Source organism: Culex pipiens, chromosome 2 (assembly GCF_016801865.2).
Source record: "Culex pipiens pallens isolate TS chromosome 2, TS_CPP_V2, whole genome shotgun sequence".
Classification (NCBI taxonomy): Eukaryota; Metazoa; Arthropoda; class Insecta; order Diptera; family Culicidae; genus Culex; species Culex pipiens.
The window spans coordinates 90,118,062-90,135,158 of record NC_068938.1 but is presented as its reverse complement, the minus strand read 5'-3'; the positions used below and the strand labels follow the sequence as shown (position 1 = coordinate 90,135,158).

The window sequence follows — 17,097 nt, the reverse complement described above, 5'->3', positions numbered from 1 at the left end:
CATCGATTCCTTATTTCTAGATAAGCCATTTTGCATCGTTGGTTTCTTCATACAAGTTTCCATTAGGGTGCCCAGAAAAAATGACCCCCTGCTCCACAAGCGAAAAACGGGTTTTGGGCAAGGGGTTGGAAACTCTTAGAGCTATAATTATTTTGTTAACCAGTATATCAAAATATATGTTAGTATACTTATTATTTCTTTTACATATCGCCAGTATACTTACCAATATACGAAGAGTATCTTAATATACTAACAGTTTATTGCTCTTCGGTAAGTATATTAACAAGTATACTGGAATATCGTTAGTATACTCAGTATTCCTAATTAATATTAGAGTTTCCAGTCTCTTGATTTTGGGTTATTTTAAGCATCTGTGCAAATTTTTAGCGAAATTGGTTGAGATTAACCCATTGATACCCGGGCCTAAAGTTGGTGAAAAAAATGTTTTTCATACAAAAATGACTTTTTTAAATCGCTAATAACTTTTCAGGGTCGAGTTTTACAGCTTTGCTATGTTCTACAACAGCGATTCTCAACGGGGGTACCGAGCCTACTTGATTTACACGGTAGGGGGTACCAGCCTAGAAGAAGGTTGAGAATGGCTGTTCTACAAAGTTGTAGAGCAGCGATTCTCAACGGGGGTACCGGGCCTACTTGATTTACACGGTAGGGGGTACCAGCCTAGAAGAAGGTTGAGAATCGCTGTTGTAGAGCATTAAATTTCCAACGAGAATCTCACTTTTGGGAATATTTTGATGAAAGAAGCGCACCGTGCAGACCAAACCGTAAGAAATTTGGGTTTTCCATACATTTTTTCGATTTTTCCCATACAAACTTCAGCTCCGAGTATCAATGGGTAAATGTTTACCGATTTTGCTCATATTTGCCCCAGTGTCCTAAAATAGCTCAAGGAACAATATTCAGCTTGTGGAGCGAGGTGCTGAGAAAAATACAAATCCATACAAATTTGGGGGCTGCCCAAAAAAAATAATTTTTTTTTTCGAAAATCTGTACCTCAAGATTAGATTTTTTGATCGATTTGGTGTCTTCTACGAAGTTTTAGGTTATATTTAGAACTAGCCAGAAAAAAAATAGTCACACATTGAAAAAATACGCATTTTTTTAGATAGCTTCTTATCACAAAACCTCTACAATTCTCTACAATTTGCCTATTGGACATTGCACAGTGGTCCAGATCGCAAAATTAAGTGGAAAATGGATTTTTCGAAAAATGGTTAAGTTTTGGAGCTTTGGTGTCTTCAGAAGAGTTGTTGCATATGGAAAGGGGCAACTTTTGGTTTGGTTGAAAATTAGGGTGGTTCACGATTAGGGTGATTTTGGAAATCTAACTTTACAGGAATATTTTTGGGATTTTTTTTGTCTTCTAGAAAGTTGTTGGGCTTGCCATTTCAAGCAACTTTGTCGAAGACACCAAAATTTTATCTCGTAATCTACGCCTTCTATGACCAAATTTATAGAAAGCATCTGAGCAAACCTTCAAAAATCAGTTTTTTGAACGTGGCAATTCAGGGTTAAGTTTTAGAGAAAAGTGATGTTCTGAGCACTTTTAGAGCTCTAAAAAACGAATATTTTTATTTGTTGACATGCCAATTTGGACTTAAGGGTCAAAAGTTACAGCCATTTTAAGGTAAAAAAGATGCAAATTTAAAACTTAAATATCTCGAAATGGCGCAAGCCAAATTTTAAGCACTAGGTTGCATTTGAAAGAGGAGATCTAGCACTACAAACGCTGAAAAAATTTCAGAGGTGTTTTTCTTTAAACTCGAGATATCTTCATTTGAAAAAGTCTAATTTTCAAGGGAAAATCATATGGGACCACCCTAACGAAATTCGAAAAATGTCCAAATATATGTTTTTCCATGTAATTTTGCCCGCTGAATCCGAATCTGCCCTCAGAATTGAGCCAAAGTATCGAAAAACCGAGTTTTGGTCATAATTTGGTCATAAATGATAATTTTACATGGAAACCCAAAAAATGACCAAAACTCGGTTATTCGATACTTTGGCTCAATTCTGAGGGCAGATTCGGATTCAGTGGGCAAAATTACATGGAAAAACATATATTTGGACATTTTTCGAATTTCGTTAGGGTGGTCCCATATGATTTTCCCTTGAAAATTAGACTTTTTCAAATGAAGATATCTCGAGTTTAAAGAAAAACACCTCTGAGATTTTTTCAGCGTTTGTAGTGCTAGATCTCCTCTTTCAAATGCAACCTAGTGCTTAAAATTTGGCTTGCGCCATTTCGAGATATTTAAGTTTTAAATTTGCATCTTTTTTACCTTAAAATGGCTGTAACTTTTGACCCTTAAGTCCAAATTGGCATGTCAACAAATAAAAATGTTCGTTTTTTAGAGCTCTAAAAGTGCTCAGAACATCACTTTTCTCTAAAACTTAACCCTGAATTGCCACGTTCAAAAAACTGATTTTTGAAGGTTTGCTCAGATGCTTTCTATAAATTTGGTCATAGAAGGCGTAGATTACGAGATAAAATTTTGGTGTCTTCGACAAAGTTGCTTGAAATGGCAAGCCCAACAACTTTCTAGAAGACAAAAAAAATCCCAAAAATATTCCTGTAAAGTTAGATTTCCAAAATCACCCTAATCGTGAACCACCCTAATTTTCAACCAAACCAAAAGTTGCCCCTTTCCATATGCAACAACTCTTCTGAAGACACCAAATCTCCAAAACTTAACCATTTTTCGAAAAATCCATTTTCCACTTAATTTTGCGATCTGGACCACTGTGCATTGTAGATCCGACTTTCGGTTGCTGAGACATGAAAATTACCAAAAAATAGTTTTTCCAAGTTCTACTCAATTGGCCCTCAATTTTCAATCAATGATAAATATCTTGGAAACCATTGATCAGATTTTCAATGTTAAACGACTTGTATGCAATTTTCTCAACTTTTAGTAAATGATAAATTAACAGATACAAAAAATTTGAATAATATTTCAGAAGGAATCATATTTTTTAGTCCTTTTGAAATGTTAGTCATAATTTCAAGAATCTTAAAAAAATCAAAAAGTTAAAAAAATTTACACAAGTTTCACTTATACAAAAAAGGCATATTTAGACATAAGGAATCGAAAAAATATAAAATTAAAATCAAAAACTCGATTTCGACAATATTTTAGGAATAATGAGTCTGTCCATTATAAAATACCGTAAACCGGTGTGACTACAGTACTTGTTCGGTAATTGGGCTGCTTTTTCATTGGGCGATCAAAAACTGGGCTGTAGCTTAATTTAAAAGCAGAAAAAACAAAAACACAAACCAGAATTACTGAGGTGTCAATAGATACAAAATCAAGTGAAATAAATAAAACATTTTTTGAAAGATTTTGTGAAATATGCAGCCACAATTAAAAGAAACTTAAAAAATAAGCTCTGGACACAAAGTTAAGTAGCTTTTAATTTGTATTGTTGTTTTTTATGCATTTTTTCGTTCAGCCCAATAAGCGAGTAGCACTCGCTAACTTGGCTACGTTCTCAGCCCAGTTACAGAACAAGTACTGTAAAACGATAAAATAGGAATAATTTTATACCCTCGAAGTTTAATGTTTTCTCAATGAAAATGAGATGAAATCAGAACCAATTATATTATCGGATTCTTTGGATAATTTTACACTAAGAACATTTAAAATTAGATTTAAATATAAAAGTTTTAAGCGTTATTGAACAGAATTTAAAATTATCTTCAGATTTTTAAGCAATTTCAGTAGAACTAGTTTTTAAGCAAATTTGAAAAATTGCTGATTCATGCTACAAAATTTGTTTTGGTGGCCTACCCAGTATATGCTTTAAAAATATAAATCTTGAGATAAGTCGTACGGGTTGAATAATATTTGATTTACAAATTTAAAATCATATCAATTTCACCCCGGTTTACGGTACTTTTGAACAGTCAACCTATTCTGTCCATAAAAAAATCATTTTCGCAAAAGTATTTCCAAAAACAATCGCACAGAAACTCTTACCTCATCACGCATTTCCTGCACGTGGATGTGATAGCCGCGGATGATTCCGTTGCGGTTCTTCTCCTTCGGTGGCTTCCAAGACACGTGAATCGTCGTGGAGTTAACGGGGGCCGCTTTGACGTCCTGCGGATCTCCGGGCACTGTTTGTGTGTGTTGGATTCAAAGTGTTTTTTTTGTGTAAAAGGGAAGGAATTCAAGGGTAAAGGAGTTGGGAAAAGAGAAAAGTTTGAATTAGAATCGGCTGGAAATTGGCACTGTTGAATATCAAACAACTACGATAAATAAAAATCATAAACTTTAAGCCCTATCCTACTACATTAGTTTGGGTTAAGCTTGTTAGTACACTGTTAATGTTTCTTCTTTGAACTTAACCTAAGTATCGCTCGATTTCTAACATTCATCGTTATGCATTGTGTTAACTTTTCAGTTGTACAATAATGCTTTGCTTTTTAAAGTTTCGTTTTTGACTTCACTACTTGTTCTTTCATGTTCTTTCCAAAGTGCTATTCTAATAATTTCTCAGCTATCGTTGTGAGGACTTTTATTTCGGCGATGACGTCATTCAGCAAATTGGCACAATAGAAAGTGCAAGAAAATGTTTTTCCCCTGGGAGGAGAAAAGCCAAACTGTTATTGCCGCAATTGTAGTTGCATCTGGGCTGAGCTTAGTGTAGTGATGCAATTGAACAGCACTTTCTCAAATTGCCACCATGAAATGCTCACGTTAGCTGTGTTGAGTTTGGATTTGATGATTTAAAAATATATATTATTTAAAAATCGAATTTCTTTAAATAACTGAACATTTGGTCAGCAAGCTCAAACATAAATTCTTGCATTAATCTTTTACCGGTGTGAAAAAAGAACAGTTTTCCCGCATTTTCACCTTTTCTCGAATGTGTTTATAATGCCGTTAAGCTCGTGACGGTGTGATGGCAAAAAAAAAACGCTTTTCATGGGTAATTCCACGGAACGATGCGCCATTTCACTTAACGCGCACCGGCAAAGGGGACTAATAATGCCATATAGCACACCCAGGATTAAGCTGTGTGGATGTGCTTGTGAGGGTGTGGGTGGGTGTGTGTGGGGCAAGGATAAGCACCGGCCAATAATCGTGTTTGGCTTTTTTTAACTTCATCATCCCGGTACGAGAATCGAATTAATTGGCTTGTTCGCAGTTTTGCTTTGGTGATTGTGCTTCGATTGGAAATTGATAGCTGCAACGTAGACTAATTAGGTAGACTTTTTTTTATTCCTTCAAAAGCGTTTCTCTTTGAGTGAAAGCTTTGTGTGTTTCAAAACTTTAATGATGGAATTTCCATTTCCTTTTTTTCCTTTTGATCTTCAATAACGTATACGTGATATCATCATAATTCACCATAATTACGTTTAACGACATTTCCCGAAGTAGGGGAACTTTATCTGATTCCAGCGTGCCTCTAATGTTGCCATATCAGAACTTTGACATTCATTACAGCTGATTAAAAGCGTTTTCAGCTGAAATCGAGTGATAAGTATCGCAATAAGAAATGAGCAAGCAAGTTTCTATCAAAAGTTTTGCCAATATTGAAAATCAGCTAATTTGATGGGATAAGAAGCGAGTGCTTAACCTGCCAAACATACGAGAATTACCCCTAGGAAAAATTCAGGAACAAGAGTTTTTCCTCAAATATTGAGGGAATTTAAGTTTTACACAATAAACTTGTACAAAACAAAATAAATTGGAACAGGAACCTTAATATTAAATTAACACAAAATAACAAGCACGGAAAAATCGAAAAAAATATTTCCTTAAAATATATTGACGATGGTAACTTTTGTAATTTCTAATGTAAATCATTGTTTTTTGGATGATTAAAAAATTTCAACATCGAGTACTAATTGATAATTTTTTTAAAAAGTTCGCTATAAATTGGAACAACTTTGAGCAGAGGTAATAACAAGAGACATGTTTGAAACATTTTTGGTATCAATTCAAAATTTATGGTTTTCGTGAAACCTTGAAAATAGTTTCATGGATTTTTGGTGTACTGAAAAATCGAAAAAAATGTCGAAAATGGGATACCAATTAATCTTTTTTTTGTATTCTTTGTTTTTGACAAAATCCTCTGAAACCAAGTAAAATTTTACTAATTTTGCATCAAAATGACATCTTTCTGGCACCTTGATATTTATTCAACTTAGATGATTCAAGTTTGTTTCAAAACTCAAACTGTTTACATTGTTTTTCATTTTTAAAACGGTTTAAAACCAGATAAAAATAACATTGGTTACCAACCAATCTATTTCAAATTTCCAGCTTAAATTTTAAAATAATGTTGTCACTCGAACATAGATTCCAACTTCTTGGATCTATCGGAAATTTAGTTAAGATTTTTCATGGTATTTTTGCAGAAAGAAATACTTTCATCTCAAGTTTTTTTGTAGCATACAAGCATTTAAGATTCGTTCGATTTAACCCGAGATCTTTTTATACAATGGCAAAAAAATAAATAAATAAATAAACACATAAGAAGTGTAGTGTATTTTTTGTTGTAAAGTTGCTGTTTTAACAATGATTTCAATTAACTTTAATTTTATTAATTTTTTTTATATTTTTATGACTTCCAAACTCCAAAATCAGTAGCTGGCCTTGGCTTCAGAGTAAAAGTTGAATGTAAACTTGGAAATAATTTCTAATTTGACAGCTTTAATGGAAGCACAACAAAAATGTGATTCTATGTTTTAAGGATTTAATTTCTCTTGACTGTTTCCGCTGTCATTTTTTGAAGCATATCCCACAGTTAAGACAACTGACTCATTTCTGACAGTATTGTTCTGCAATTGATACAAAATTGTATTTAATTAATTTTGATATAATTTTGAAAATTTGTTATTTTTTTTTGTGAAATATAGTTTACAACATTTCATAACATAACATAACATTTCAAGATAAATCGAAAAATTCTATGTACATTCTTGCCTAAAATCTGGAAATATGAAACAAAATGATTTGGAAATTTTAAAGTTTCATCTTACTTTTTGAAACAATTGAGTTAAAAAGCTAAACTGGAGTTTCTTTTTTGCATTGCTGAAGTGCAAAAAGCTTAAACAAGGAGTCAAAAAATCTAGAGTTTTTTTTTTGAAAATGTCTTATAAACTATTGTGTTTCATATGTTATAGGACCTATTCAAAAAAAACTCTAGAAATCGCCCAAAAATTTGCAAACTTCCAGTAAATTTATAAAAATCCTTAATTCCGGGAATATTTTGTTCACAGAAATTCTTGGCATTTTTATCAGGGACAGAAAATCTATAAAATGCAACCTTATCGATTTTTAACACAACAAAATACACGGATTTTTTGTTTCAAATTTAGAGCAAATTCCAGTAATTTAAAATTAGCTGATTTATATTACTGAAAACGAAAAACGAAACGTGCCAATGAAAATTAGTGACATCAAGAATGTTTTAAAAATATAAGTAAGAAAAATTTAATATTTTGATAAAATTTAGATTGTTTTTTTTTATGTTTTCCACAAAATTATGTGTCACTCAATTCAATTTTCAATTAAATTTTTTTTTCAATTCAAAATCCAGGTTTCTGGAAAGGGGCCTGATTGCTCCAAAAAGATTTATTTACTCGCGATCACAAATTGGACGCGACGAAATACTGCTCTGACCGTTTCCTACCGTTTGTCACTTCCACACCAATCGCTACTGAATACTCTTTCTTTGCTCTCCCTCTAACTCTAATCGGCTTGTACAGCAAATGGCTCAGAGAAAATGATTGCGTTTTGTCGTTCAAAGCTGACTACAAATGATCGATTCTTAGCGGAGCTACACCGAAATGTCACATTTTTCAATTTTCAATATGATTTTTAATATGAAAGATTTCATTTTTATTATGATTCAATAGTTGCAATGTGCTTTAAATGCGTTTTCTTACCTTAAAAGCCAAGAATATTGACCAAATATGATCTGCAAGCCATTGAACGGGAGAGGAGTTTTTTTTTCATAAATCTGCTCCTTTCGTTGTCCCGTCACAAAAAGAAATGGCTGGCAAAAACCCAAATTTCAACCAATTCTTTCAGTTCAAGGAGCAAAAGATTCGTTTTTTAATTTGTGATAATGTGTAGAAGAGCAAAAGTTTATAAACATCAAACTGGTACAACTGTAGCGATTTTTGTAGTGTGCCTTTTAAAAGTCCAGTTTTACGATGTTGTCCCGTCACGCTACATTTTTAATTCCGGGGAAGCACAGGTACTATTTGTTTCATTCTGCATGATATTTCTTTGTAGGAAAATCAATTATCTTTTTAAATATGTAATAACATTGGGGGGTTTCTTCTTTTATTTTGGCACTACAGCCAAAACGCTGAAAAAAACTTGTAATTTTTTTGAAGAGGAGCCGAAGAATCGGTCAAATAGTCTGCGATTGGCTTTGTTTTGATCATTTATGAAACTGCTTTACATAAATTTTATCCCAAATGTTATGCAATTTTGTTTGTAACACATCATCAAAGACTCATTTGACAGCAATTTAGACCTTACCAAATGCAAATTTACGGCAAACTGTGGTAGCGCAGGCCAAAAGAGCGCCGGGCTGCTATTTTGCTAGGTTCTCTCCTCTCTGAACATATTCGTTTGTGACTCGGGACGACGGACGGAGTAGGCATAGAAATTCAAGAAGTAGGGGAAATCTACCCTTTCCAATCAAACACCTATCTTCGTCATATGGAAAGTTTGATGCTCGATTAAAGCTCCAAAAATACTATTTGGTCTATAAACTTACCAGCAACAGCACCGCCTCGAGTAAGCACTCAAATGTATGCCACTTACTGGCCAAAAAGATCACATTTAATGCACTTTTGATCATAATTTGTATTTTGCGAGACCACTTCTCATCATTTTGGTGGCACACACAGTGACACACACGAGAATCCCTCAAACGCTTAATGAATATCGCCAAAATTAACTTTTCACTTTTGCTTACTTTTTCACGGCGCTTAAGATATGAAATTGCTTCCAACTACCGGCAACATGTTCTTTTGATCATTAGTAAGGCACTCACTTGAAGAATAATCCCGAAAAATGTAATAAATTAGCAAGCGCCATCAAAAAAACAAACGCGCCAAGTCGTTTGACGTTTCAATTTTCACTTTGCATTCAAATCGAAGGCTGAAGAAAACCGAGCGAGAGACGAAGGCAAAAAAGAACAAAGGCTGGCCGTCAACACCACCAGCAGCACAGCCAGCGATGCCAGGAAACTTTCCCTATAAATGCCACTTTTCGTGAGTGTTCGTTTGAACTGTCAGCGCAAATGGCAACACTCGACAGAGTGTTGGAAGAAAAAAGAACTAAGCCGATATTAGAAAAATGGGCGTGGCCCAATGCATTCGCCTCGATTAGAATACCCTTGGGATTTTTTTTTTGTTAAATGCTTGGTAAAGAAATAGAATAACTTTTAGTGAAAGTGAAAATAAACAGAAATGTTCACAAAAACTTGCTCTACTCGTTGGTGTACTTGGTTTTAGTAAAATTCAAGGGAGACTTTAGATTATCCAGCATCATTCAAACACGACCGCTTATTAGGATTAAAATGGGTAGATTTCCCCTATTTGTGTCGCTGAGTGAAGCGATTGGAAAAGACGCTGGCAGCTAGCGAGTCTTGTTCACTCGCGAATGGTTGCGCGCTCCAGTAGGCAAAGATTCGCTCGACGATGAGTGAGTAATTGCTGATCATTGAACCGAAAATCAAGCCCCTTGGTTTCAGATTATAAAAAGTTCCAGAACTTGGCTATGGATCAATTTCCCCACTCTCCTCCAATTTTTTGGTATTTTACGTGAATTCGATCTTAAAATTTGTATTGCATGTGAAATTAGCAAACAAGCATCAAAGTGTGTCGATATCATTCTTGTTTAACGCAATTGTCTGCGCTAAACGATTGAAAATTTGAGAATTTAAATAACGTACTTAAAAATTGTTTTCTTCAGAACTGCATCATCCTAGCTTTAATTTTCAAAGTAGATTATGAATAATTTTGATTTTTTTTATATTTAATAAAATATTCCAGAATTGTTCATTCTAGCTGCGTAAAGAATCAGAAAATGAATAGTTTGATAAAATCCTGTGTGCGTTCGCTTTATAAGAAAGGGAGAAACAAAAACGAAAGTTGACTACATTTTGCGGACAAGATTGCTGTTTATTTTTTCATTAGAAAATTATAAAACCTGAAAAAGCTTCAATAAAACGGTGAGTTTTTATTTAAAAAAACTACATCAGCAAGCTTCCTCCTCTGACGCGATGGGAGAAAAAAAAAACACTGATTGAAAACGCTCGTAAATTAATTTGCCCCTTTTTCCGCCCGAACGAACCACCTCGAAGTCTGTCATTGGAGCGCCCCCCTGAATGGACCCAGTAACTCAATTAGTACTCTATTAAATTAATCTTTGCCTGTGTTCAGTCCAGTGTGCAACACGACGACGACGACGACGAAAATGCTCTCAAACGGAAATCAAGCTGAAACGATCGAAAACCCACTCAGTTGTGGATGGATGCACCCTCGCACCTGTCCATATTTCTCGGTTGGGGTCGTCCAAAAATTGCGTCACAAAATTTACTTAAAATCGATTGAAATTTAAAATGTTTCGTGGTTCGCGGACAACCCGTTTTATTTGAACAGGTGGTCGATCAAACTTCGTTGAACTGTGTCCTGGCGAACTAATTATGGCCAATTTAGTAGCTTTCCCTAATTGAGTGTGACCAACTTCAGCTGTCACTTTGGTTTTTCTGGAGAGGGAGCAGCCACTTTTCACGGTAGAATTCAAATTGATAGGCTCGAAATTAAAGTGGTTCGTGATGTTCGAGCCAAACAATTAATTCGTGGGAATTGATTGAAATTAATTCTGGCGGTTAGAAACTGTTTCATTGGGTGACTTTGGGGTAAAGTTTTGCTTAAGGGTATGTTTTTGAAATTTGACTTAACAAAAAAAAAAAAAACAAGATTTGTACATTCTTGTGAAAAAAACTCATTTGATAATGTCTTTTTTTTTTGTTAGAATGAAAGAGTAATTTTACATAACAAAATTTTGCAAGTTTTAAAATTTTCATAGGTTATTTCACTTTTTCTCCTAAAATGTGGTAAAAGCACATAAAAAAGGAAAATTAACACCAGAAAATTGTTGAATTTTCACCATCCTACAGAATAAATGTTAATGACTTGAGAAATGTTGGTAGGTTTTGCCTGTTCAAATACTTTTTAGATTTGTCAACAATCCAAAACATGAAAAAAAAAAATTTCAAGCTAATTTTCGAATCAATAAAATAAAGATGTTGTCAAGAACATCCACCGTTATTAAAATCATTCTTTTCTGCTTGATTAGTCTTACTTTTATGAAACAAATTGCATTTTTCTTCAATATTTCAGACATTAAATCCCTCTAGACACTCCCACGAAAAAAAACCCAATCAAAGTTTGAGCTGACTCGCATTCCGGCAACCATTTCCGGATAATTATTTCTGAATCTCCGAGTGCACTCACTCATTTCCCCCAGCATTAGAAAGGCGATCCAATTATAAACTGTCGCGTTCACTCATTTTCCACCGCGGTCGCAGTTTCCCCCCAATATAATCGCATTTTCCCAGGACTAATCATCGTCACGTACGCGGATGCGTCAATCGAGGAAATTAGCTCCAGAAATCACACACCGACACACAAACAAACCAAACTAGAGTCAGAGAGTTGATTCAGCATCAGAGTACCTCCCTACCTGTGTGCGGTTGTGGAGATGGTGCCAGCGCCGGAAATGCTGTTTTCCGGCTTCCAGGTTTAATTGGGTTTTGGCATATTGCAACCGGTCTCTGATGCGCGGAAACCGAAACTGAAAATGCGTGCGTACCCTTAAACCGAAATGCAAATGTTGACGGTGGAGTTTCGCCAACACGAGCTGTTCCCTTCCCCTTTTACCTCCCACATCAGGCTCTAATCCGATTTTCATTTTATATGGCGGTACGGCGAGAACTTGGGTGGAACTTGGTGGATCTTTTGAGACGCATTGATGGAATGACTGTCGGGAGAGAATTATGTCATAGATCGATTGCAATTCCTAGGAAAGAATTACTCCTCATCTTTTAAAAGTTTGACCAAATTCTTCTCTGTTAGAAAGGATGTAACAAAATTTCAAGTTTTATTTAAAGTAAAACAAGGAAAAATAGATTTGTTCACGTTTTTGATCACCGTTGTTTCGGGAACCAAATGAAGATTTTTAATTTAAAAAAAATAAAATTTTGTGAAATTTTCAATGATTTTTTTTAAAATTTAAGTTTAGAGTTCCCTAATTATTTTCCAAATTATTGTACATCTTACACAATTCGGCTAAGCGACGTAAGCGTGTTGTTGTTGAACAATAATGTTTTATTTACGGTGATCCAAAACAACAAACGCCAAACCTCTAAAGTGCTCTGGACGGCAACGGTGCCAGATTATTATATGGGAGATCTGTATTTTCTTAAAAATAAATCTGTATTTTATCTGTATCATGTCAATTTCAAAGCCATAGAATATTTTTTAGACCTTTAACAACAGATTTAAGCTTTTTAATCATATAAAAGCATAATTCAATAACTAAATTGTTGAAATTTTTAAATCAAATCATGTAAAAAAAATCTGAATATACAGATTTTTGTGATTTTTGGGATCGAAAAATCTGTATAATACAGATTTATCTGTATATCTGGTATGGCTGCTGGACGGCTTCAAATTTGAGGGTTTCCTGCTCAAAATAGTTGCAAACATATTTTTGTTCAAAAGGGTGGTTTCTGTCGCGTCAGGGTGGTTCAAAGATGACAGTTTTAAGTATTTTTTCAACAAAGGTATTTTCTTAAAAATCGTCGTTTAATGCTGTTCCAACTGAACTCATAAGTTTTTTTCCTTGAAAGCCTAATTCGCATTTCTTTTCCAAACCGGAGAACTATAATTGGTTGGAACGTTGGCAAATAATGGTTTTGGATGATTTTTTTTCATTAATTGTCAAAATTGACATTTTTGAACCAACCTGACGCGGCTTGAACCACCGTAATGATCAAACAAAAAATATTTGTACACCTATTTTGGGCAGAAAATCCCACACCAAATTTGAGGAAGATCCGAGTTTTGTTTTTGACCGTTTTCATAGAGAGTTGTTGTATTTCAACACCGTAAATAAAACATTGGTATTCAACAATACGCTTTTGTCGCTTAGCCGAATTGTGTAAGATGTACAATAATTTGTTAACGGGTTTGGTTTTCTACAAATAAAATAACATTTAATTCCAACTCAGGATTTTTGATATGACATACTGAAATTGGTCAAAAAAGCTGTTTAAAACAAAAAAGGAAATAATATAACATAATTCGTCGCTAACATTTCAATAAGCGCTATGTCTCACGCAAAACCTATGTTTATGTCGCCTTTTGAAATGTTAGCGACGAATTAAAAAAAAATGCAAATTTGTGAACACCAAAATTGGTTCAACTTTTCAGAGACTCGATGTAATAGTAATCTCTATTCCGCAAATTTATTCTAGACAAGCTCTTCCCGGCAAACTTCGTCCTGCCCTTTTTTGGTTTCCTGACGTTTCATGCTTGTTTGCTTATTCAGCCTCCTGTGATCAAAATTTGATTTTACGTAACTTTTCCCATACAATCTGCAGCTTTTCCGGAATCGGTTCCAGAGTGGCCAAAGTGTCAATTAGTTAGCGTAAGAACCTTCCTTGGGCTTATACGAACCCAACGCAACAAAGAGCACCTCGATCCGACGCTCCGTATTGAACTGATTCGCGTTCGAACAATACCGTCGAAATTTTTTATTATATATAGATGATATTTGCTACAAATACATGCAAATAGTTTTGATAAACAGGTGTCCAATTGATGTTTCCAGATGAATTTAAGAAAATACATATTTTGCGGCTATTATCGAAACTTACGACAAAGATAAAAAAAAAATCCATGAGGTAGGATACTAAAAACATGTTTAAGGAACTCTAAACTAATGTTTTAACGAAAAATCAACAAAAAACATTTTAATTTCAGCTATTTATTTGATACTTTTTCATGATTTTAGCTTAAATATATCCCTAATAAATCAGTGTGCCTAACAACTATTTCCCCATATAGTGACAAATTATTTGTGGTATAGTGAACTATACCACAAATAGTTTTCAGCATATAGGAAATTAGTTGTTGGGCACATCGATTTTATTAGGGATGGTATAAACAGTTCAAAATGAGATAAAATCATTTTTTACCGATAGATGATTTTGAAAAACGGATCTGGTACGTTTCGCCGAATGTCGTTTCGCCGAATGGTACGTTTCGCCGAAAGTCATTTCGCCGAATGGACGTTTCGCCGAATTGAATAAAAATTAACTTTTTTGTACAATTTATACTATTTGTTCGCTGAAGTGCCATCTTGTAATTCACTCATGCAAACTTGAGAAGAGTGGCAAGATAATAATATAATAATTTAAAAAAGTAAAGAACGTCTCATGTTTCAAAGAATGCAAAAACTCACAGAAATAATACAACTAATTTGCTTAAAAAATGAAGAATGCAAAAACTATCAGAAATTTTTCTAAATATTATGATAAAAATTAAAAAAACTGCTCATGTTTGAAAGATTGCAAAACCTAACAAAAATTATAGAAATAATATGCTTAAAAAACTAAATATACATAAACTCACCGAAATAATTGAAAAATATGCCAAAAATATAGAATGCAAAAACTAACAGCAATTTTGCAAAATGTTGTGCTGAAAACCAAAAGAACTGCTCATGTTTGAAAGAATGCAAAAACTCACAGAAATAATTAAAAAAAAATATGCTTAAATACAAAGAATGCAAAAACTAACAAAAAATTTCCAAAATGTTATGCTAAAAATCAAAAGAACTGCTCATGTTTGAAAGAATGCAAAAACTCTCAGAAATAATTTAAAAAATATGCTCAGTAAAGAATGCAAAAACTACCGGCATTTTTCCAAAATGTTATGCTGAAAATCAAAAGAACTCCTCATGTTGGAAAGAATACAAAAACTTACACAAATTATTCAAATAATATAATAAAAAACAAAGAATGCAAAAACTAACAGAAATTTATCAAAATTATAAGCAGAAAACTAAAAGAACTGCTCATGGTTAACAGAACGTAAAAACTCACAGAAATAATTCAAATGATTTATTAAAACAAGAATGCAAAAAACTAACAGAAATTAATGCAAAAACTCACAGAAATGATTTAAAATTGTTTGCTGTAATTAAATAACTGCTTATATTTGAAAGAATGCAAAAACTCGCACATTTTTTTCAACTAGATTATTTTTTAAGTGATTGTTTATGCATGTTATAATGCATAAACTTATAAAAATAACATACTAAGAAACAAAAATTATTTTTTAAAAAGTTTGCAAAATCACCTTTTAGGGACATTATACTTTTTCAAAATATTTTAATACAATTTGTGTCCATTTTATATATTTATTTTACGATTATTTTTCAATTCGGCGAAACGTCTCATTCGGCGAAACGTCCCATGCGGCGAAACGACATTCGGCGAAATGACCTTCGGCGAAATGACCGTCGGCGAAACGACATTCGGCGAAATGTCCCGCACCCTTGAAAAACAGAATCATTGACTCGGAACAGTCCCCCCCATGGCTTTCTACCTAAGGTACTCGCGATTGAGTGTGTAGTAGTGCGGTTGTCAAAATCGCTATCTCTGACTCTCTCACTCCACTGACATTGACATTGTTTATGTTTTGGTTTTCCTGGCACGGTCCTTTGTTCTTTTGTTATTGTTTTGGTTTTAGTGGCACGGAGTCATGCACTCACACTAATGCAAAGCAAGATGACGAGTACCTTTGATATACAGCCTTGAGTCCCCCCAACAAGCTTCAGGTTGAAGTAGAGAGTTTAACCTTTGGACAAGCCGTGTATTATTTGTCTATTAAACATACAATCATTTGTATTTTTGATGTTATTATTTAGTTAGTATATGTTTTTTTAATCAAAAACGTTTACAAAAATTACTTTGAGGCACATTATTAAGAAACCTCAAACTTTTGCAAAAACAGAATCCGGAATTTGATGTTTATTTTCTTTTAATATTTGATTCCATGCAAATTAATACAAAGGTTGATCAATTCAATTTGGATGTGCGACAAAAGGTCGAAATTATTTGTCTATTAAACATACAAGCATTTGTATTTTTAATGTTATTATTTAGTTAGTATATGTTTTTTTAATCAAAAACGTTTACAAAAATTTAAGCATTTTGAGCACATTATTAAGAAACCTCATACTTTTGGAAAAAACAGAATCCGGAATTTGATGTTTATTCTCTATTAATATTTGATTCCATGCAAAGTAATACAAAGGTTGATCAATTCAATTTAGACTCAATTATAAAGTCCTCGAAAAAACCATTTCGGATAATCGAATCATGAAAAAAATGTTTCGCTGTCTTTTTTTGGGTTGTTTAAAATGCTTTACGGGGTTCTAGAGCAACTTTTTTATGCAGTTTATTATTCGATTTTACTGGACATTTTCTCAGAATAGTCGCTTAAAATCGATGGACTCATGTAAATATCATGAAAGGACAATATGTTGTGGCATTTTAATGAGATGTTTATTCGTTCGTCTTGGATCACTCAGCTCAATTCTGGAGTAATTTTCAAAGAAAAATAGAAAACTAGCAAATAATTTGTTCCGGAAACAATTAATTGGAGATCAAAAATTAAGAGTCTCTCAAGAAATATTCATAAGAAATTTGAAAGATATGTACATTAGGGTGCCCAGAATATGGTATTTTTTCTCAAAACCTCGCTCCACAAGCTAATTATTGTTCATTGGGTTATTTTAGAACTCTGGGCCAAATATGAGCAATATCGGTCAACATTAACCCATTGATACTCGAAGGTGAAGTTTGTATGGGAAAAATCTAAAAAATGTATGGAATTTTCTTACGGTTTGGTCTGCACAGTCCGCTACCTCCATCCAAATATTCCTTAAAGAAAGATTCTTATTGAAAATTTAATGCTCTGCAACTTTGTAGAACATTCCAAAGCTGTAAAACTCGATC

At 33.7% G+C, this 17,097-nt stretch overlaps 1 protein-coding gene across 7 annotated transcripts in view; it reads right to left on the bottom strand.

Annotated features, from left to right (window-relative positions):
* The window catches only part of LOC120416326 (tyrosine-protein phosphatase Lar), a 441,119-nt gene that overhangs the window by 18,946 nt on the left and 405,076 nt on the right, over nucleotides 1–17,097 (bottom strand). For all 7 annotated transcript variants that reach the window (XM_052708558.1, XM_052708557.1, XM_052708559.1 and 4 more), the window contains one exon: nucleotides 4,005–4,144. In XM_052708558.1, the coding sequence (XP_052564518.1) occupies nucleotides 4,005–4,144 (140 nt within the window). The remainder of the gene's footprint in view (nucleotides 1–4,004; nucleotides 4,145–17,097) is intronic.